General features: G+C 46.7%; 1 protein-coding gene across 9 annotated transcripts in view; it reads right to left on the bottom strand.

The window, feature by feature from the left end:
• The window catches only part of LOC129859346 (dnaJ homolog subfamily C member 13-like), a 54,939-nt gene that overhangs the window by 20,327 nt on the left and 10,610 nt on the right, over positions 1-24,002 (bottom strand). For 6 of the 9 annotated variants that reach the window (XR_008760150.1, XM_055929001.1, XM_055929000.1 and 3 more), the window contains 13 exons: positions 12,777-12,852; positions 12,353-12,502; positions 5,630-5,671; positions 4,582-4,782; positions 3,216-3,422; positions 2,950-3,045; positions 2,518-2,609; positions 2,080-2,246; positions 1,644-1,723; positions 1,396-1,565; positions 1,112-1,144; positions 393-492; positions 124-231 (listed from right to left, as the gene is read on the bottom strand). Coding sequence is in view for 8 of the 9 variants with exons in the window: in XM_055929001.1 (XP_055784976.1) it covers positions 124-231; positions 393-492; positions 1,112-1,144; positions 1,396-1,565; positions 1,644-1,723; positions 2,080-2,246; positions 2,518-2,609; positions 2,950-3,045; positions 3,216-3,422; positions 4,582-4,782; positions 5,630-5,671; positions 12,353-12,502; positions 12,777-12,852 (1,522 nt within the window). In the remaining variant the exon portion in view is untranslated. The remainder of the gene's footprint in view (positions 1-123; positions 232-392; positions 493-1,111; positions 1,145-1,395; positions 1,566-1,643; positions 1,724-2,079; positions 2,247-2,517; positions 2,610-2,949; positions 3,046-3,215; positions 3,423-4,581; positions 4,783-5,629; positions 5,672-12,352; positions 12,503-12,776; positions 12,853-24,002) is intronic. The other 3 variants (XM_055928998.1, XM_055928996.1, XM_055928999.1) reach the window with 1 other exon arrangement.

Raw genomic sequence — 24,002 nt, 5'->3', positions numbered from 1 at the left:
ATAGAAAAAAAGAGAAAAAAGATTGAAGGAGACTGTTGTTCAAGAAACACGACGGCTTCCTTTGGTTTCGCTCCCAGGTTTCAGCACCAATATCCAAGGTTAGAAAAAGGCTGAAACGCGTACCACGTTGCTGACGAACTTCTCTAGAAGGTTCTCCAGGAACTTCTTGGAGGACATCAGGGAGGCCTTGTTCAGTTGCTCCTGTCGCAGGTCATAGTCATCGTGCATCGGCTGGAAGGATGCAGACAATTGCAATTGAAAAAGTTGTAAATGGAAATTGTGCATTACCAACGGCAGGCACGTTCTCTGTAGTGTCATGGCGTAAACACCAGAAGTGTGTGTTAGATGGTCTGTGTGAACGTTCTGCTCAGGGGAATGCAAATGGTACTTACACACATAAGAGCACAGAGCATGTCTATGGCAGCGTGTGTCACACCGTTGTTGTTCCTCTTCAGAGCTTTCACCGTCTTCACCCCCAACTTCTCCCGGAATCTGCAACACACACACACACACACACACACAGAGAGAGATTAAACGAGACAAAGACTCATTCACTTCCTTGACATGATATGGAGACAAGGGGAAGGCTCATTGACACTGGAAATTCAAAAACGCAGACAAACAGACACATTTTTAAATGGCATCTCTGCTCTACAAATATCATTTTAAAAGGGTCTGGGGGTTCATTCTCAACTATACAGGAACAAAGAATGGAATTCCTCTCATACATCTCAGTGACCCCAGAGGAGAGACAGACAGTGTCCTGGATACATGAAACAGATCAAGAGAGGGAAATAGAGAGAGAGAGGCACACACACACACACACACACACACAGATTCGGAGAAGAGAGATGATGACGTCACCTCTCTTTTGATCTCCCGGTGTGTGACACATGAAAGGAGAGTAGTAGACAGATTAAAGGAGAGCAGACAGACGGAGACAAGCGAACAATCTGAGCCAGACAGACAGACGTAGTCAGTCTTAGACAGAAGGCAGGCAAACAGAGCTAGAGAGCGCATAGACAGACGGAGGGCATACAGACAGGGAAGACAGGTAGGACATGGAAATCAGACAGAGAGGGCAGACTGAGATGTATGGATTCATATTTACGTTCCATCTGTGAATCCAGACCCTTGACCCGACCTTGGAATGACAGAGTACGTCTGTTACCTACACACTTACCACCACACTACTACACAATACTGCATAGCAACAACTATCAGTAGGAGAGGGGGGTGGAGGGAGGAGCGGAAGGAGTGGGAGAACGTAGCAGAGGAGGTGAAAAGCACAATTAGTCAGAGCTTTGAAGGGAGAGGGTAGTGAAGGGAGAGAGGGAATTCAGGAAGAAGGGGCAGCAGTGTGTGTGTGTGTGTGTGTGTGTGTCGAGGCCTTACTTGGGAAGCTGTGTGAATGCCTGGAAGCCGGCCTTGGAGGCCACCAGGCGTCGGAGTGCCTGGAAGTGGCTCTCCAGCTCGGCGTTGGGGCCCGGCAGCTCACACTCCTGTGACAGCAGGGCCAAGACAGCATTGCTTATCAGCTTCTCCTTGTTCTCTGAAAACAGACCCTGAGAGACCGGAAGAGGAGAGGAATGTTAAAGATAGCGTAACACACACAGTCGTTTGGTAGGTTTGAACACACTTACATCTTGGGTGACGGCGTGTAGCACACCGCTGTAAGATACGTTAGCGTTGAATCTGAACACTGCGTCTGCAAAGTTTCCATCTGAGGGAGACAGACAGGGACTCATGGTCAAACCCTCAGTCCTTTAGATATACAATATTAAACTGGCAATTTCAGGTCACTGATAAAAAACCTGGGTCGTATGCATTAGGACATGCATTAGGACACATATTACTGCATTGTCGGAACTAGAAGCACAAGCATTTCGCTACACTCGCATTAACATCTGCTAACCATGTGTATGTGACAAATAAAATTTGATTTGACACCGTAGAAAAATGTTTTGCAACGGAAAATTAACGTTTCTTATTGGACAAGTTCAAATAATCCCTCCCTGTTTCATTCTGTTTGCGTCCGTTTGGTGCTTAATGAATACACCCGTGAAAGGTGTTACTCACTAGGGGGCGTTGCCAGAAATTTGAGGTGCAGGCTCTCCACTTCCTCGTCCACAGGCATGCTCAGTAGGCCCCAGCGCTGGCCCCGCTGGGTGGGGGCCATCTTCACACACACATCCCTGTTACCCGACGCACGCACCCCGTCCAGCAGGCTGGCCATCAGGGAGTCCCTAAACACACACACGTCAGACAGATCAATAAGATGGAGAGGCTAGGGATACAGATGACCCACAAATACATACATTTTCAAACAACAGAGAAAAAGAGATGTGGGATGGGTTAAATACAACACACATGAACGCATGAAGAACAGCAGAGAGTAGACTGAGACCGATAGATTTGGTGTAAAAAGAGAAAAAAGTGTGGAAGGAAACCGTAGAGGGCAAATATGGCATTCGTGATACTGTATGTGTACAATAAGAGCTTTGTGTTTCACTGTACCTGTCTGTGGAGCAGTACTTCCTGATCTGTCCTCTGATGAACTCTATGGTGAACACCTGGGGGTTCTCCGCATCGCAGATGAGAGCAAACACCTGCAGATGCAAACAGCATTTCCCCCAAATTACAAATTTTTTTTAAACGGCGCTTCAGTCAAATTTATTTGAAAAAGACAAACATGGCATTTAACAGAGCCTGAGGCAGAGGCCGGGCCATAGAAATAGGATGGGACAGAACAGACAGCTCTGAAATCAATCAAATGTATTTATATAGCCCTTCTTACATCAGCTGATGTCCCAAAGTGCTGTATAGAACCCCAGCCTCAAACAGCAAGCAACGCAGGTGTAGAAGCATTATAACACGTAATGGAAAATTATTCTACCAATTCTATGAGTCAGCCCCAGTGTTAATGTAGGAGTTGTTGCAGCCACCCACCTCTCCAAAGGGCTTGATGGTGACTATGTTGTAGGAAGCTGGATCTCTCTCCACCAGACATGTCTCTGTCAGGCACAGGATCCTCTTCACGGGCTCCTGTCAGGGACAAACAGCACAGAAGAAGTTAGTCTCAAGTCTATAAAGGGCCAGTTGACTACAAAATAAAATGTTCATCTCAATATCCTAATTAATAAAAATTGCATCCTCATAACAAGGTAAACACTAAAAAGGACATTTATAAAAGTAATGGATGGAGCGATTCTGACCGAGTGGCGTGGGGAGATCTTCTGCACCACAAACTCAGCCAGGGAGGTGATGGACTCGTCTGAGCCGTACTTCCCGAATCGGTCCGTCACAAAGTCCTCGAAGGTCAGCGGGTCCTTACGCAGCCGCAGCGTGATGCCGATGAAGTTGCCCGCGTGCTCAATGGCGCTTTTGATAATCTCGTCCCGGTGCTCTGACGCAAACAGGTGCTGGAGGGGGAGGGAGGGAGAGAGAGAGAGAGAGCGAGATCAGTAAGAGAGGGAGGGATAGAAAAGTAGAGAGAGGAAAGTAAGGACAGAGAGAGGCAATAGGAAAGGTAGAGAGAGAGAGAGGGATGGGAAGGGGTGGGGGTGCAATACAAATGGTGAATCAGTCCTGGACAGTCGAATTTCTCAAGGGCATAAACACATTTGCACACAAACAAGCAAACCTTTAGAGCAGGTTGTCATGTAAAAACCATCCCAGCGTGAAACGGTTCCCAGTCCCTCTGATCGTGTAGCGATTTTGACATGCTATAAAATTTACTCCCAGCGTGAAACCGTCCCCAGTTGTATAATTGCACGCTCGTCTCTTTATGGGGACGGCTGAGCTCGTCTCTTTATGGGGACGGCTGAGCTCGTCTCTTTATGGGGACGGCTGAGCTCGTCTCTTTATGGGGACGGCTGAGCTCGTGCGGATGTTTCTCACACCCTCCCTCGACCTCGAAAAACTGTTCTGTGAGCATGCGCATTTGCGTCACACATCTGCCAAATCAAATGGTGGCCAGGAGTATTGACTGACCAATCAGAAGCTTGTTGAGGCGTGAGGTTAGCATATAAATACCCGGACTCGCGCGCCAAAGTGCTGAGGGTTGACGTGAGGAGAGATTGACCGTGCATATGTTTGTACGCTAGCTATACAAACAAGTTAAAACTGCACACCTCTGAGAACAATCCATCTCAACCAGTTTACAGCTAATTACACTAGCTAGCTAGCTAAATCAAGGGCGGGGGGGTGTAAGAGAAACATCTGCAGGAACTCAGCCATTATTGACTCAACATTTTTACAACATGACCTCACAATCACAACACAAATCAGAACAATTGGGAACTATTTCACACTGGGAAGATTTTCACATGACACAGGGCTCTCCCACCCTGTTCCTGGACAGCTACTGTCCTGTAGGTTTTCGTTCCAACCCGTTGTAATTTACCCGATTCAGCTTATCATCCAGCTTCTACCTATTAGAAACAGGTGCGCAAGATTACGGCTGGAATGAAAACCTACAGGTCAGTGGCACTCCATGAACAGGGTTGGAGAGCCCTGGTTTAGAGAGAGACACACACAAAGACAAGTAAACACACACTACCCTCCCCCCTGGGTACGTACCAGGCGGCTGAAGCCCCCATAGAGGATGCAGAAGCCCCCCTGGTAGTCATTGACCTCTGCGAAGCCCTCCACGGAGCGGTAGTCGTAGGAGCATACCACCCGGTTGGTCTGGGGGTCGATCTGGTCGATGCCACCCGGGGTCACCTCCAGGCTCACCGACTTCCTCGTGTCGCTCCAGTGGTGCTTGTAACAGTTGTAGCGCTGACGGGAGGGACACCCATGTTAACAAAGTGGACAAAAATTGTAGCATCACTGCATGATATAGCATTATCACGCCTAGCTCTGGTCCAGGGCATTATGTGCTCAACACATGCCGTACAGTAATGCCCTGGACCAAAGCTAGGTAATGATAATGCTTAGAAACCCCCATAGAGATCCATAGGGCTCATCCTATTACCTATGTAGTGCACTACTTTTGGTCGAAGGTAGTGCACTATATAGGGAGCCATTTGGGACACATCCATTGTGCTCCTCTTCGATGAAATCACCAGGAAGTTGTATCGATCTGTGCTGTAGATGAAAGTCACCCTTAGGGGAGCAGGTGAGCAGCTGTTCTATTCCAACCTCCCTCTCTCTCACAAGGAAATGGGATTGTGCTAAGGGAGGAGAAAACCAACACGGATAGAGGCTCTGTCCCAAACGGCACCCTATATAGTGCACTACCTTCGACCAAAAGTAGCGCACTACATAGGTAATAGGATGCCATTTGGGACCGACACAATAAAACCCTCAGGGAGTCTCCTAGACCAGCTCAGTGCAGGAGAGGGAGAACACAGATCCTATTATTAGCAACTCAGGAAGAAGAAATAGAGGCTGCTCCACTCTTCCTCCTCCTCTCTACTCAACATGGCCCGAGGGTGTGTGCAGGGTTCGTTTACTCATTTGTACTGTTCCCCCACCTTTTATTCATTCTTTTATTCGTTCATGTCGGCATTCATATCATTCCATTCTCCTCTGTAGTGAGATCATGCATTCTGTTCTCCTTTCCCTCTTTTGTTCAGGTCTTCATTCCCCCACTCCTTTCTCCATTACCTCATTCAATACTCACCCTGCCAGTTATCTTTCCCTCAGAGAAGTCTGTCCTGAATCTCTGCAGAGAGAATGGGAGATCAGATTAAACATCCATGTAATCTGAGCCAGGTATTCATAAAACTTCTCAGAGTGCTGATCTAAGACTCGTTTAGCCTTTTAGCTCATAATGATGATCACGTGGACAGGGGGGACCGGATCCAAGAGCAGGACTATAACTCTGCAACACTTTATGAATACGGGCCGTGATGCATTGCCATCCATTTAACTTCCTCCTAATGCACTGTATCCTTTTTAGTTAGATGATTGAGATATCCTTTGAATAAGTTGACTTAGACTGTTGAACACAAACGTACAGAGTTTGAGTGAAGAAAAAAAAAAAATGGGGAAAAAATGGCCTTGATATCTGAGTGCTGGACGCAAGCCCTGACATATTGGTTCTCACAGAGACTTGCCTGAATGATTCGGTATCTGATAAGGACACTGCTATTTGTGGTTACAATATCTTCAGTTTAGATTGCAAAAATGGTGAGGAATGGTTAATTATGTAAAAACAACATTCACGTCAATATGTAGTCTAAATTTGACCTTTCCCGAGAAATTTGAGATGCTGGTTGTATGCAATTATTTGTTGCTGGGATTTACTGATATGCATTGATATTATTACTAAATGTGTCGCACAAAGGTCGATTTTGGGCCCTGTACTTTTTACCATCTATATAAACAATATTGACTTGTCTGGAAGAAATTGTAACCTCCACTTGTCTGCGGACGACACTGTTGTATATTCTGTTGCCCATTCTGTTGACAAGGCTCTTTCTGATTTTCACTCTGCTTTCATTGTTTCACAGAAAACCTTTATTGCCCTCAAGCTAGTATTGAAAGCGGGTAAAAATGAAGTGTGTTTTCTAGGGCGTACAATAATTTCTCAAATGTTTTAAGCATCGGTACCTTGGATGGTACCCATATTGACTGTGTAACTGCTTACAAGAATCTGGGCATCTGGATAGACGACAAGTTGTCTTTTCGAAAACATACTGATGAGTTTAACTAAAAAGCTAAAAATGGGTTTCTTCTATAAAAATAGGTAATGCATCTCGCGTAATAATAGAAAGCAGAACATTTAGTCAACGTTCCTACCGGTCCTAGTCTACGGCGACGTCTATTTAATGCAGCTGCCAACACACTCAACCCAGTGGATGCAGTTCATCGCAGTGTACTACGCTTCATTACGGCTGACATGTTCTGTACACATCACTGCATTCTGTATCAGAAAGTAGGTAGGCCATATTTGACATCTCATAGATTGATGCACTGCTCTCTTTTTGTTTATAAAGCTCTTTCACAAAAACTCCATTGTTAACATTTAGACATACAGTGCCTTCAGAAAGTATTCACACCCCTTGACTTTCTCCACATTTTGTTCTGTTACAGCCTGTATTTAAAATGGATTAAATTTAGATTTTTTTTTGTTGTCACTGGCCTACACACAATAGCCATAATGTGAAAGTGGAATTATGTTTTTCAAATGTTTGTCAAATAAAATAAAACATGAAAAGCTGAAATGTCTGGAGTCAATCAGTTTTCAACTTATTGTTATGGCAAGCCTGAATAAGTTCAGGAGTAAAAATGTGCTTAACAAGTCACATAAGTTGCATGGATTCACTCTCTGTGTAATAATAGTGTTTAACATGATTTTTGAATAACTACCTCATCTCTCTGTACCCCCTCACACAATTATCTGTAAGGTCCCTTTCAAACACAGATTCAACCACAAATACCAGGGAGGTTTTTTAATTCCTCGCAAAGGCCCCACCTATTGGTAGATGGGTAAAAAAATAAAAAATAAGACATTGAATATCCCTTTGAGCATGGTGAAGTTATTAATTACATTTTGGATGGTGTATCAATACACCCAGTCAATACAAAGATACAGGTGTTCTTCCCAACTCAGTTGCCAGAAAGGAAGGAAACCGTTCAGGGATTTCACCATGAGGCCAATGGTGACTAAAACCATTAGACTTTAATGGCTGTGATAGGAGAAAACTGAGGATGGATCAACAACATTGTAGTTACTCCACAATACTACCCTTATTGACAGAGTGAAAAGGAGGAAGCCTGTGCAGATTAAAAATATTCTACAACATGCATTCCGTTTGCAACAAGGCACTAAAGTAATATTGCAAAAAAATGTGGCAAAGCAATTCACTTTTTGTCCTGAAAACAAAGTGTTATGTTTGGGGCAAATACAATACATCACTGAGTTGTACCACTCTCCATATTTTTAAGCATCTTGGTGGTTGCATCATGTTTTGGGTAACTTGTAATCATTAAGGACAGGGAAACAGAATGGAGCTAAGCACAGGTAAAATTCTAGAGAAAAACCTGGTTCAGTCTGCTTTCCACCAGACACTGGGAGATGAATTCACCTTTTAGCAGGACAATAATCTAAAACACCAGATCAAATCTACACTGGAGTTGCTTACCAAGAGAACAAAGAACATTCCTGAGTGGCCGAGTTACAGTTTTGACTTAAATCTGCTTGAAAATCTATGGTAAGACGTGAAAATTGTTGTCTAGCAATGATCAACAACCAATTTGACAGAGCTTGAAGAATTTTGAAGAGAATAAATGGGTAAATATTGTACAATCCAGGTGTATGAAACTCGTAGAGATTTACCCAGAAAGACTCACAGCTGCAATCCCTACCAAAGGTGATTCTAGCATGTATTGACTCAAGGGTGTGAATACTTATGCAAATTAGATATTTCTATTTTATTTTTTATACATTTGCAAAAATGTATAAAACATTTTCACTCTGTCATTATGGGGTATTGTGTGTAGATGGGTGAGGGAAAAAAACTAGATTTAATACATTTTTAATTCAGGCTGTAACAATATGCGGAATAAATCAAGGGGTATCAATACTTTCTGAAGGCACTGTACAACTTAACATACCCGGGCTCAAAGAACCGGTCAAACATACCTTCGGCCTCGATTTGTTTTTTTGGTGCCTCTAGGGCATTTCAGACGACCGATTGAGGAGCATTTTAAATGATGAATGTGTTTGTTTTCTATGACCGTTTTGTATCTCTGTTCTGATTTTCATATTGTACTGATGTGTATAGTTTTGTAATTACACAGCTCATCTATAAAAAAAAGAGACCTTGGTCTCAGCATGACACCATGTCAAAATAAAGGTTGAGAAGAATATGCTGGTCTAATTTGCATATACTCACTAGAAAGAGAAACTTGAGTCTTATGGGAAATATCAGACTCATTAAAAAGAGAATCTCTTACATCTCCTCAGAATACCAATTTCATGTCATCAACACATTTTGTTTTCTGCGTGGTGTGAGAACCGGCGGTGACAAGGGACCTGTAACTTGCAAGCGCTATCATTTTTTGCTAAATATTTAGACAATGAGCGTTTTTGCAGCTATTTGTTTCCCACCGCCACTGCAATTTAGATGTGTGTGTGTGTGTGTGTGTGTGTGTGTGTGTGTGTGTGTGTGTGTGTGTGTGTGTGTGTGTGTGTGTGTGTGTGTGTGTGTGTGTGTGTGGTGTGAGCGGGCGCACCTTCTTGACAAGTTCATTGCTTTTAATTAGGGCTGTAAACGTAAAGTGTTAATAACGCTTGACATGTTCGTCGGCTTAAAAAGTTGATGCTGTTAATCACGTCTCCATTTCTTCACCGCACGGAGCATTTTAACCCCCTAGAGTCCAAGGGGGATTCTTTAAGACAAGATATGGAATTGTTTTAAGATGGTCATACACCAAGGATTATTTAGCTTTTGATTTTGAGTTTTACAACCCCTTTAGGTATAACATAATAATACTTTGTTGGGGGATGACACACTGAATTTGGCCTTACTGCTATTAGCCCATAGAAAAGCATTGAATAACAGATACATGAAAAAACATGTATCAAAAATAAGTTTGTTTTGAAGTGTATACGCGAGCGATATAATAATGATCAGGAAATAAATACATTTTGCAACCATATTTAACCCCTTTTTTGAGGCACTAAACTACTTCCTTACCTATTTCCATATAAAAAAATATAAAAAACACTGGTAGATGGGCTACCTTCAGACTATTCTTGTGAGCGTCCTAGAGCAAAAACAACGGACGTGTTAGCGAGAGTTTCACCTTTCAACAGAGCGGTCATGTTAGTGTGTGTAGCCTCTCTCCACTGGGATTCTCTGCCTCTAACCCCATTACTGGGGTTGAGTCCCTGGCTTACTAGTGCTCTTAAGTGACGCACCCCTCCTAGGGATGGCATGTGAGTGGGGTGAGTCAGACGTGATCTTGCTGTCCAGTTTTGCGCCCCCCCCCCTCTCGGGCTCGTGTGGCAGCGGAGATTTTTGTGGGCTATACTTGGCCTTGTCTCAGGGTACTAAGTTGGGGGTGTGTTGATATCTCTAGTGGTGTGGGGGCTGTGCTTTGACAAAGTGGGTGGGGTTATATCCTGCCTGGTTGGCCCTGTCAGGGGGTATCGTCGGACGGGGCCACAATGTCCCCCGACCCACCAGTTTCAGCCTCCAGTATCTATGCTGCAATAGTCTAAGTGCCGGGGTGCTGGGGTCAGTCTGTTATATCTGACGTAATTCTCCTGTCAAATTCGGTGTCCTTTGTGAATTTAAGTGTGCTCCCTCTAATTCTCTCCCCTTCCCAGAGGACCTGAGCCCTAGGACCATGCCTCAGGACTACCTGGCCTGATGACTTCTGGCTGCCCCCATTCTACCTGGTCGTGCTGCTGCTCCAGTTTCAACTGTTTCAACTGACTACGGCTATGGAACCCTGACCTGTTTCACCGGACGTGCTACCTTTGTCCTGGAACTGCTGTTTTCGATTCCCTCTCTACCGCACCTGCTGTCTCGACCTCAATGCTCACCTATGAAAAGCCAACTGACATTTACTCCTGAGGTACTGACCTGTTGCACACTCTATAACCACTGATTATTTTTGACCCAGTTGGTCATATATGAACATCTTGAAGAACAATCTGGCCTTAAATGGCCACGTACTCTTATAACCTCTACCCGGCACAGCCGGAAGAGGACTGGCCACCCCTCAGATCCTGGTTCCTCTCTAGGTTTCTTTCTAGGTTCTTGCCTTTCTAGGCAGTTATTCCTAGCCACCGTGCTTCTACATCTGCATTGCTTGCTGTTTGGGGTTCTAGACTGGGCTTCTGTACAGCACGTTGTGACATCTGCTGATATAAAAAGGGCTTTATAAATACATTTGATCGATTGATTGATTGTAGCCCAAGCTTTCGAACTCCACAGACAGAAGTTGGCAATCCGTCAAACGGCGGATTGAGATGCAGCCCATTAAAAAAAACATGGATCTCTAGCTTAGACAGTTTTTTATGATGCTAATTAGATTTGAGGCGGCGGCGTGGACATCGGCTGTAGTTAAGCACACGCGTTTCCGCACGGACCATTGCGCAGAACACAAATTGATTGTGTTGAATGCTTGCGCCTTTACGTCACTGAAGACAGTGTGCCTCTAGCCAAAATCATGTAAAAGTTATGCCCAAGCTATGTTTTTCCTTTCTGCTGCGAATTTGTGCTTTTATCATTCAACCTTAAATTTAACCAGGCAAGTCAGTTTAGAACAAATTCAAATTTACAATGAGGGCCTACTGGGGAACAACTGCCTTGTTCAGGGGCAGAAGGATAGATTTTTGTATTTTACCATGTCAGCTCTGGGATTCGATCCAGCAACCTTTCGGTTACTGGCCCAATGCCCTAACCACTATGCTACCTGCCACCCCAAAGAAATGTTACAACTGACTAGGCTAAGCACAAATTGGAATGGCACAGGAAGAATTGAAAAGGAATAGGCTACTCAAAGAGATGCTTCAAAAGGTAGGCTGCATATGCAAGAGTGGGGTGTGTATGATTGTGTGTATGTGAGAGTGGGAGTGAAATACATCGGGTGTGGGAGAGAGGGAGGGGAGGGAGAGAGTGTAGGCCTGTGTGTGTAGTTATCTGAACAGTACAGATGTTTACAGTGTTTTCATAACATTGTTGGACAAGTTTAAAAGCTCTCTGTATCCACGTATCCAGTTATTTATTCCTATACTCGCACTCATTTAGAACATGTTACTAAAACATTCTGATGGAGATAAGTGTTTTCCGTCCCTTACAATCAAAGAATAGTATGCCTGTAACTCAATGCACTGCTTTTTAAATGGAAAAATATGTTCTTCTGGGCCAAACTTGATTTGTGATTAAGTAATGCCATTAATTATTTGTATCACGTGACAGCCCTACTTTTATTGTATGTGATGGTGTTTCTAAAGCAGCCAACAGTCGACCACTGTTGCTAATGTGTTGAGCGTTCTCATGAAAAAATAATGGCTGATGCTACACATGGGTTCTGGTGGTGGGAGGTGAGTGTAGTTCCCAGTACAACATACTAAAAAGGGCAATCTGGGATTCAAAGAACTACTAAGCAGTCATCTCACCACTGTTTGGGGAAAACAGCTGAGGGGGTGGGGCTTAAGAAATGTAACCCCTCTCAAATGTATAGATGGCACTATGGACTGACCACCCATGATATCAAAATGCTAGCTTGAGCCATGTTTATGTTATTCTTAAAATTCTATGGTTTACAAACAATCGACCAAAAAAAGCTTATATTTGGGTTGTAATGAGGTAAGACAGTTAAACCAAGCTCCTCAGGTATTTATAAAGTATATTCTTCCAGAACCAATGGTGTGTTCTCTCACCAGTGCCTCTGTGAGTAGCTCTGTCCGGTGCTCTGTGGAGAACTTGAGCGTTTCTGACTTTTTGCCACTGCCCTTGCGGAATGTGAGGTTGAACTCGGTGCCCTGGCCCTTTCCCACCGGGGTGATGCCACAGATGTCCCCGTACGGCCACTACAGGGCACCACAGAGAGTGAGACAGAGAGACCAACATGTCACGTGTCAACAAGTCACATTCCATAACAGTGAAAATGACAGTTCATAGATATTCATCAACTTGGTGAAAGGGGATATGCTGAACAAAATCATAACCACTGGGCTATTTAGGAATAAACAGAAGAAGAAAAAAATATGTTGACAGTCATCACATAATGGTACTCATCACATGGATAATGTCACATGACTCAGACTGCGAAAACATGACGGGATTAAAGAGGAGTCCCCTGACCTGGTTTGTGACTTCGAGCGTGGTGGGGTTGTACGTGGTAATGCCATGAGTGCCCACGGAGAAGACTCGTTTGTACCTGGAACAGAGAAAAGGGGAGCTCAGTAAGTCCGATACCTACTTACACAACATTTGATATACAAAGATCTACAAGACACAGGAGGTAGCTTAACACCCAAAACAATGTCTGCACCTCAAAATAGCACCCAATTCCCTACGTAGTGTATTACGTTTGACCAGAGGCAGAGACCTATGGGCCCTGGTCAAAGGTCAAGCGGTATATAGGTAATAGCAGGGTCGTAACAGTCAAATGAACTCAAGGCAACCAAAGTGGTTGTAAAAAGTCAATGTTACCGCGGAAACCGACTCAACCACACCTGTGCCAGGCCTTCCTGTCTGCAGTCAGCTAACCCACACACAAAACTAATAATAAATAAATAAAATACACTTTTTTTAAGGTTATGACAGTTATTTTATTTTCGTGACGATGTTCATCCATAATCGTCAGTTGCACAATAATACGGTCATTGTGCCAGCCCTAGGTAATACGGTGCCATTTGGGATGCAGACAAGCAGTGTGGAGTGGACTGTGGAGAACTGCAGTGAGGGAGTAGGTGGACATGATTGCCCTTGCTGTAGCCTAAGTGGTGGTATTTCTGAAGTGACAGAGGTTAGCTTAGCATTGGCTTGGCTTGTGAATTCCATTAGCATTGATAAAATTATGCTAACATTGTTCCCCGTTAGTCAGCGCTCCACAAAATACCCTCCGAGCTGGAAATAACCATGGCAGAAATAAAGACCTATTATGTCTGGGGAGTGACACTGGACAGTGAGACCAATGGACCAGGGAACTTGTGTACATCCAAAATGGCACCCTATTCCCTAGTGCACTACTTTTGACCAGAGCCCTATGGCGATGAAGGGAATATGGTGCTATTTTCAGAGGCAGATGTTTATTCTGTACCAATACGGAGTGGAGCTCTGAAAAACTGAGTGTTTTGTCACTGGAACTGAATAACCATCCATCCATCCATAGTCTAGGGATGCAACGGTACACAGTATGTTATCGAACCGTTCGGTACGCCCCCACGGTTCAATATGCACACTTGAACCGCGGAATCACGGTATGCCTGTCATTTTTCTATAATTTCCAAAACGTGCTTATTGCGCTGCAGACTACACGCACGTTGTACATTCAGATCCACAGAACTAGACGCGCAGCTTGTGGGGGCTGACAATTTTTACTCCACAGCAATGTCTCAAATTGTAGAGGCCGCAACCCCCTCCCCCTTAAACAACTAATGGACGATTTGCAACGACATCTCAGTAGGAAACCTCCCTACAGGGGCCTCATGAAGAGATGGGAAACAAAAAACAAATATTATCTCAGCTCCGACGTGACAAATGCGAGCGCTAGCGAGACAGAGGGAAGCAAATTTGAAGAGGCACCGACCTCTTTCAAATCTGCTGCGTGGGAACATTTTGAATTCAGCGTTCAATACGATGACGAGGGTAAGAAGACCATAAACAAAGTACAGTCTGTAAGCATTGCCACTGTCGGCTACTCGAGTGGAAACACTTCTAACATGATGTGTCATTTACATCACCAGGCCGTATCCCTGGAGCAAGGAGAGTCAACTCGTTAGCGAAAACACAACAATCTCTCGCTGCTGCCTTTCAACAACAATTTGCGACAAATTCAGAAAAACTAAGAATTAACGAACGCAGTGGGAGTATTCATAGCCAAAGATTTGCCACCCTATTCGGTGGTTACTGACTCGGGATTTCGTCACCAGATTAAAAAAAATTAACCGCATTACAACGTCCCCTCCCGCACACATTTCAGCAGAATGCCCAAACTCTATGAAACATCACGGAGAGAAATGGAAAACGAATTGACAGACACCCTATCTAGCTCTCTCCACTGATAGTTGGCCCTCCAGAGCAACTCAAAGCTACCTCACTGTGACGGTTCACTATGTACTGGATTGGGAGATGAAGAGCTACAGGTTGTCAAAGATAAGAAGCACTTTTCATTTTTAAATATTTTTCTCCCCTTTATTTCATATAGTAGAGACAGAAACCAGGCCTACTCAGTCATGCTGCCATTTTTCTGATTGGAAAGTTGTATTTGTCTATAGGCAAAATAAAGACTTCATTGTTTAAAGGGTGATGTGTTTTTATTTTTTTCTTAAATATAAAAGATACCGAAACCGTACTGTTACCCACAAACCGTGATACATACCAAACTGTGGACCCACTGTACCGTTGCATTCCTAATACATACTGTAATGACCCGGCTGGGTCATTAAAGAGAAAAGAGACGGACTCCAGGTGTACAGGTCAGAACACAGGTTTATTCCTAAACTGGGCTATTGTTCAGGCCACAGCCCACGCCGCTAATGCCGAACGTACACAATTATACATGTCGAGTTAAGGTCACTCTAATAGGAACAGATCAAGGCCCGAACAGAAGAGAGAGATATGAGACACTCATCCCTCTTTATGCATTTCCAAATCCCGCGGGATTACCCATCATACCCCCCCAACCTTTCCATCTGTCCTGACATATTTAACCCCTGCTAGTAGCCATGAGAACCATAACACACCCACAAACACAGAACACAATACCGGGTCGTTACATAGCCCCCCCCTTTCTAAACCCTAGCCCCTAGGGTTACACAACAAAATCCTTAAAACGACCCGGAGGTCGCATCAGTCTCTTGGGCCTCCCCGTGACTCTCCCCGGTGAACCCCCAGAACACTCCTCTGCCCCAATGTCATTTCCAGCGCCCTCCGAAGAAGCAGCCCCCTCCCCAGGCTCAGGTTGCGCTAGAGTCCCCTCGTTAGACTGTTCCCGTGGGCTCACATCAGAGACCTCACTCCCATTCCCTACCGTTTTCCTCCCTCTGTAGGGTGCCAATCGATCCCGGTGGACCACCACCTTCCTGCTCCGTGGAGGGACCTCCACCCGGTACGTCACCTCCCCCACTCTCTCTATCACCAGACACGGCCCCACCCATGCACTGTCCAGCTTTGGGCACCGCCCCTTCTTGCGCGTGGGGTTGTGAAGCCACACACATTCTCCCGCTCCAAAGTGCCTCCCCCTAGCGCGCGAGTCGTAGTGGCGCTTTTGGCGCACCCCTGCGTTCTCGAGTTGCTCTCTTGCGAAGGTGTGAGCCGCTTCTAACCGGTTCTGCAGACGACACACATAGTCCGGGCCAGGCAAAACCCGGTCGCCACTATCAGGAGGGTGGCCAAACGTCAGTTCGGCTGGGGTGCGCAACTCACGACCTAACATTAGTAGTGCTGGGAGGCACGCAGTCGATTCTTGAACAGCCGACCTACACGCCATAAGAATAAACGGTAAGTGGGTGTCCCAATCTCTCTGGTGTTTTGAGGTAACGATGGCCAGCTGCTGTGCTAATGTTCTGTTGAATCTTTCCACCAACCCATCACTCTGGGGGTGAAGCGGAGTAGTGCGCGTCTTCTCCGCACCTAACCGTCTACACAACTCTGTGAACACCCGTGACTCGAAGTTTCTCCCCTGGTCGCTGTGAATAGACTGTGGCACCCCGAACCGACTGATTATTCCCCCCACCAACGCATCAGCTACTGTCCCCGCCTCCTGGTCTGGGAGAGCGTAAGCCTCCGGCCACTTGGTGAAGTAGTCCATAGCGGTTAGAATCCACCTGTTACCGCTGTCTGTGGTTGGAAACGGCCCTACTATGTCTACCCCCAGTCTCTCCATGGGCTCCCCTACTGGGAATTGTTGTAGGAGGGCGTGTGACTGACCTGGAGGTCCTTTTTTAGCAGCACACTCATCGCACTGCCTACAAAAGTCCTCAACATCCCTCCTGTGCCTGGCCCAATAGAAGCCTTTACGCATGCGCTTTAACGTTTTGGAGACCCCAAAATGCCCTGCGCCTACTCCCCCATGAAGCTGCTGTAACACGCTCCCCTGCAGCCTTTTGGGCACCACTACCTGCCACGTAATTTCTCCAGTCGCTGCCTTTTTCCACCCCCTCTGGAGCACTCCCTCAGCCACTCTAAGGACTGTGAATTTAGCCCACAGTCCTTTGGTGACTGGTGATAGAGGGGCTACGTCCCCCCACGGCGGTCGTCTTCTCTCTTCCACCCACCGCAGCACAGGACGCAGCTCTGCGTCCTCCTCCTGGCGACGCCTCCACTCACCAACATCCACAGCCTCAAGCTCCCGGCACTCTGTCACACTCAGCTGACTCACCGTGGCGGTGACTCCCTCCTCCCTGCACAGTTCTCTCTCTCGCTCCACCCGTTTGGCGCAGTACCCACAGCCATCCTCAGCACACGGGCGGCGGGACAAGGCGTCTGCATTGCTGTGGCGAAGGCCGGCCCTGTGCTCCACCTGGAAGTCGTAGGGTTGTAGCTCCTCCAGCCAGCGGGCAATCTGACCCTCTGGCTCCTTGAAGGAGAGAAGCCACTGCAGGGCGGAGTGATCCGTCCGGACCACAAACGGCAGGCCCCCCAGGTAGTACTTGAAATGGCGTACTGCTGCCACGACAGCCAAAAGCTCTCTCCTTGTCACGCAGTAGCGTTTTTCAGCCTTATCAAAAGTCCTGCTGTAATAAGCTACTACGTGTTCCCCATCAGGACCCCGCTGAGCCAGCACAGCCCCCAACCCCTCATTGCTTGCGTCGGTGTCCAGGATGAACGGACGGTTCGGGTCTGGTGAGGCCAGGACAGGGGCCTCCATCAGGGACGTTTGAGGGCCTCAAACGCCCGCTGGTGCTCTTCGGTCCACTGAAAAACAGTGTCCTCCTTGAGTAGCTGGTTCAAAGGAGCCGCTACCCCCGCAAACCCCTTCACAAACCTACGATAGTAGGATGCCAGCCCCAGGAAGCTCTTAACCTCTTTTTTTCCCCCTGGAACTGGCCACCCCCTCACAGCCTCTACTTTGTCTGGCATCGTGCTGATGCCCTCACCACCCAGCTGATGCCCCAGGAACGCCACCTCCCTTTGCATGAAATGGCACTTTCCCGGATGTAATTTTAGCCCCGCCCCCGAGATTCTCTCCAACACTCGCCTAATTGCCCCCAGTGCCCCCTCAAACGATGTGCCGTGCACCAATATGTCGTCTAGGTACACAACACACTCGTCTCTCGGAACCCCCGCCAGCACTCTGTCCATGAGCCTCTCAAAGGTGGCAGGAGCATTACAGAGCCCGAAGCACAGCACCTTGAACTACCAATGGCCCCTATCTGTGGAGAAGGCCGTTTTTTCACGTGCCCCTGGCGAGAGGGGCACCTGCCAGTAGCCACTGCGCAGATCAAGGGAGGAGAACCACGAGGACCCTCTCACGTGGTCTAGCGACTCATCAATCCTCGGTAGGGGATAAGAGTCTTTAGTGGTGACAGAATTTAGGCCCCTGTAGTCAACACAAAACCTAAGTTTACCCCCTTTCTTAGGCACCATGACGACCGGCGCGGACCATGGGCTATCTGATGGCTCAATGAAATCAGCCCGCAACATGTCAACAATAGCTGTGTCTGCTGCTTCCCTCCTGGCAAGGGGAATACGACGGGGCCGAATTTTAATGGGTCGGGCGTCCCCAGTGTCTATTTCGTGCTGAACTAGGTGCGTTTGTCCTACCTCATCTTCCCCCCAAGCGAAGCTATCTTTAAAGTCCAACAGCAGCTGCTTTAACTGTCTCTGTTGTCCCTCATCCAGACCCTGACAGTTCTTCAGCCACACAGCCTCGACGGCGTCGATAGCTTCCTCCTTCCCCCCGTCGGGCTGATGGGTTGAAGGGGCCAGTGTGTTTTGGGCTACTGGGCTGCCTGTGCTTGCACCATGATGGGGAGTGAAGGCCGTCGCCGCCGGAGACAGCTGCTGGGATGGCACAACGACCAAGGGAGCAGCCGGGATGACCGGTGGAGTTTCTGCAAGCTTGGAGGAAGACGGAGGAACAGCCCTGCCCCCTGCTGGCCCTCCCGAAGGCGACATTCCCACTGTGGGCCCCCCCGACAGCCTCAAAGTACCTGACGCTAAGTCCAACTGAGCCCCACAGTTTTTCAAAAAGTCCATTCCCAGTATACAGGGGTCCTGCACCGCTGCTACCCACACCGGACACCCCACAGTTCTCCCCCCCACAGTCACAGATAGCTGACACTTCCCTAACATGGGGGCTAGCTCCCCCGTGACAGTCCGTAGCTGGACATGGGTCGGCTCCACCCGCACCCCAACAGGTAGTATGTCTGGTCTCACCAGGGTTACTGTAGAGCCCGTGTCGACCAGGGCCAAACATTCCACCCCCTCTACCTTGACGACGACATTGCAGAAGTCCCCAACGGTGGTACGTCCCACCACAACTACCGGACTAGGAAACACGGCGGCAGCTACACCCTGGGGGAGCAGGTCCCCACCCTCTTGTCTGCGCTGCTGGGTACCTCCTTTGCTTACAGTGGGTTCGGGGGCGGGGGGGTGGGCCCGCGCTGCCCCCTGCGCGAGAACCCGTTGTCGTTTCCCTGGTGACGGGGGAATCTGCCACACTCCCGCTGAATGTGGCCAGGTTGGCCACAACCCCAGCAGACAATAGGAGTTGAGCTGACACTGCGACGTTGCCTGGAGCCCCTCTCCATGACAAGCGAAGCAGTCTTGACTAGCCCGCCCAACTCGTCAACCCACTCTGGCTTTGTGACCCCTGGCACCCCAGCCACCGCTGCTCTCACCTCTGGTTGACTGGTGACTTCCACTCTCACTCCCTCACCCCAGATCAGCTCCCTCTTTCTGGCTATCTCCACTGCAGCCTGCAGAGATGGTGGGTCCGCCATCTGAACATGCTTACCCAGTTCGGTGGAAGAGAGCGCTCTAATAAAACTGTCCCGTGCCAGCTCGTCTTGCACCCCAATCGGCATAGTTGCATAAGCCCGCCTGGTCAGGCTCAGAATACCACTTGCCAACGCCTTTAATGATTCCCCCTGAAGTCTCTTTTTGTTACACAGTTCAATACGCAGCATGTTGGGCTGCGCGTCGCTGCCGAAACGGCCCCCCAATGCCTCCACTAGCGCACCGTAGTCGCCCCTATCGCCCGGGGCTAGCGTTAGCAGGCATTCCGACACCTCCTCCGCCAGGCTCAGGGCAAGCTGTAACGCTTTCGTCTCGTCAGACCACCTCCCGGCTCTAGCCAACAACTCGAATTGAGTGAAAAAAACTTCCCATTTACCTTGTCCATTGAACTTTGGTAGTTTAGCCGCTACCGTGGCTAATGGCAATAGGTCGCCGCCATCTCTGTTTACATAAGCAGGCCCAGCCATTTCCGCACCCGGTGACGTCGATATCCCCGTCGCCGTGACGTCTGCTCTCGAGCGATGTGAAGGAAAACCCGCCAGTTCTGCCATCTTGCTGACTGACAATTTAACTCCCGCCAAGTGGCTCTCAAGCCCCTCCACGGCAGTCGCCGCCTGACCCTCCCGACCGTGTACCCCCGAGCTCACAACGGACACTTTGTCCGACTCTTCCTTAATTTTCCGCCTCGCCCCAGGCATCATGACCGTAGATGCGAGTCACGCTAAAGCCAACCCGGCCTATACTGAACAGCTAACTCGCCTAGTCTCGATCCCTTAGTTCGAAAGCACTTCTGACACCAATGTAATGACCCGGCTGGGTCATTAAAGAGAAAAGAGACGGACTCCAGGTGTACAGGTCAGAACACAGGTTTATTCCTAAACTGGGCTATTGTTCAGGCCACAGCCCACGCCGCTAATGCCGAACGTACACAATTATACATGTCGAGTTAAGGTCACTCTAATAGGAACAGATCAAGGCCCGAACAGAAGAGAGAGATATGAGACACTCATCCCTCTTTATGCATTTCCAAATCCCACGGGATTACCCATCATACCCCCCCAACCTTTCCATCTGTCCTGACATATTTAACCCCTGCTAGTAGCCATGAGAACCATAACACACCCACAAACACAGAACACAATACCGGGTCGTTACAATACAGTGGGGAGAACAAGTATTTGATAACCTGCAAAATCAGCAGTGTTTCCTACTTACAAAGCATGTAGATGTAACCGATGTGAAATGGCTATCTAGTTAGCGGTGTTGCGTGCTAATAGCCTTTCAATCGGGGACGTCACTTGCTCTGAGACCTTGAAGTAGTGGTTCCCCATGGATGGGTAACGATGCTTCGTGGGTGACTGTTGTTGATGTGTACAGAGGGTCCCTGGTTCACGCCCAGGTCGGGGCGAGGGACCGCCATAAAGTTAAACTGTTACATAGAGATCTGTAATTTTTATCATAGGTACACTTCAACTGTGAGAGACAGAATCTAAAACAAAAATCCAGAAAATCACATTGTATGATTTTTAAGTAATTAATTTGCATTAGACTTTATTTTTTTTTAAAGTCCGTTAGACTTTTGACCGATAACATTTTTTGAAAAGCCTGAAGAAATCCCATTGCGAAATAATGCTTTTTAGCCTTTCATTGATGGAAATACCAGTCGATATACATACATTTGACTGATCATGCTTATCGGTCTATATGTTAATTTGCATAATTTTGTGGAATTAAATCGGCGCATGTACAGTATATTCGTTAGGCATCTTATTCATCACTCACGCACTGCATACAGATACAGAGCCTTCTGTCAGACCGCACGGGAGTGGCTGCTATCAGCCCAGCCTCACATTCAATTCGCGTGCAGCCATCGCATCTCAAACAGCAAATGAAGACAGGCTTCATCAGTGCGTCACACACCACTTTGCAATGAGCTGGAGGCAGTATGCATTTAGAAAACGTGTTCTTAATTGTTTGAAACCTGAATGTTTTACTACATATTATGAGGCATGTTTTCCCTGCTTCAAAGTATCCTAGCCAAAATCAGACCATATCCGTGGAAGCAATTATTTTATGTATCAACTTTCTTTCATTGTCGAGTACCCAAAGGCACAATCCTAGTCATACTAGCAAAAGATGCTAGTTGTTGCATCTCCCTTCTTTCTATATTTCTAATGGATATTTTCATCTGTCACCTGAAACTGCTCGCATATGCGGTGCCCTTATGACAATGTTTTCCCGCTAATTGCATTATGGAACGAACATTTACTCGTATCCTACTGCCTTGTGTGCATTGCTACGCCTAATGTGAAGAAATAGTTGATCAACATCTTAAGCTAAATGTTCTGATCTGTTGCATCAGACTCATTGCTTTTCAAAGTTTATTTTATGTAGCCTACGCCTACTAGTCGTATGAATTTGGGATTTATTGTCCCACAAGCGTCCCAGAGTCTGTTTGGAACGGGCCATTTCTTTCTCAACAAGCTAACCAATAGAATAGGTCAACTTTTCTACTATGGGTGATAGTGGATTGACACAGGCTAGTGATTTTGCTGTTCGTTACTTGTCTTGTTGAACAGTTATTCTAACATCTTCAAAGTGAACATCAGAATTCGGTAAGAAGGACCGAACATCGTTGCATCCTCGACTTGAATACTTTGTTAATATGAATTACCATCACCTAAATCGCATTTCTGTCATTCTGAGCACTGTAGGTGGACGCCCTAATCAGGTTACACACCCAATGCATATGGATTCGGTACATTTCTCAAAATGTCCAGTGTATCTAAAACGCTGCCGGTCTAATGGAACGCACAGATGTTCCTAATGTTTTGTACACTCAGTGTGTGTGTGTGTGGTAGGGCTACACAATTAATTGAATCCAAATTTTAACAGGTTGTGATATTTTAACATTCCACTAGGTCGCTTGTAACGTCCGTTTTTATAGTTCACTCTGCATGTTAATTAAGCTATAAGGCAGAGGGTGTGTTGTATATGGCCAATATAGCACAGCTAAGGGATGTTCCTGGATACAGCCCTTAGTCGTGGTATATTGGCAATATACCACAAACCTTAGGTACCTTATTGCTATTATAAACTGTTTACCAATGGGATTAGAAAAGTAAAAATAAATTGTTGTGTCATACCAGTGGTATATGGTCTGATATACCATGGCTTTCAGCCAATCAGCATTCAGGGCTCGTACCAACCAGTTTATAATTGTGATTTTTTGCTGGTGAGTTCTCTCTCCTGTACCCCGCTCGCAGACACACACCTGTAGCCCCGCCCCCTGCCACTCAAGGAGGCTGTTCTTCGAGGCTTGACCACTCCGCGAATGGCACTTGCATGCAGTCAACATGCTGTCAAGTAGCAACATCTCTCTAAACCAGATCGAGAAAACCATTCTGCTTTCCACTTTGCTATACTATTAGTTTGTGTATCTTATTCTCTGCAAAACGCTAGTTAGCATGCGGTCTGTGCCGACAAAATTCATTAGCCGCTAATGCCAATCGCTAGCTAGCTGGCTAGCTAAATCACAGATGAAAGGGGAAACCTAGTTAGTCATAATAATCTACCTTACCTTAATGTTTTAACCATGTCTCATGGAACTAGGTCTACACCAACGTGAATGAAAAACGCAATCAATAATCACAATTGCCATTTACCCCCCCCCACTCTAGCTACCTCAGACCGGCTTTAGAGTTTCCGCTAAACTGCACCCCTGATCCACCTCTGAACTGAACTATAAAACTAAACCAAGCTGAAGTCAGATTTGAGGCTCAGATGTTGTTAAGCTAAACCCCAAATAACTTATTTCCTGGGTTGATAAATTGGACAAAGTGAATGGATGGGATTATTTCTGGACATCTTCCAACATACTGCTAACCATGCTGTGGTCACGCTGATGCTTTTAAAAATGTGCTGAATGAGTGAGGCAAAAGATTCAGTGGAAGCTGACTGACTGACCCAACACAGGAAGGGTGAACCGGCCTTCTGACGACAATCATGCAAACTTCCTTGCTCAACACGCTGTCCCTACATTTTCAACTACTTATTATTAGGCTTTATTGTCGTCTTACAATCTCTACCTACACACATTTAGGCATAGGCATATTGTCAGGAGAAGACTGTCACGCTTGTAGACCTTGAATTCACACAGAGTTGCCTCTCTTCAATAGCTGAAGGGAGTCTGTGTGAGCTGAAAGGAGCACTTTCAGTACCTCCTAATCACCGTTGTCCTCAACACAAAACATTCTGACGTTGAGCCCTGTGCACACACACAGCTTCACTAGGTAAAGAGAAACAAAGTGGATATAACTGGTAGAAAGGCCTTTTATTCACGCCTGCGTGTGCCCAGATATCAGTATAGAAATCCAGAGGTAGATTGAGAGTAATCAGAGT

This window comes from Salvelinus fontinalis, chromosome 7 (genome assembly GCF_029448725.1).
Source record: "Salvelinus fontinalis isolate EN_2023a chromosome 7, ASM2944872v1, whole genome shotgun sequence".
NCBI classification, from domain to species: domain Eukaryota; kingdom Metazoa; phylum Chordata; class Actinopteri; order Salmoniformes; family Salmonidae; genus Salvelinus; species Salvelinus fontinalis.
The sequence above is the reverse complement of the archived record's forward strand: the minus strand, read 5'-3'. Positions and strand labels throughout refer to the sequence as shown.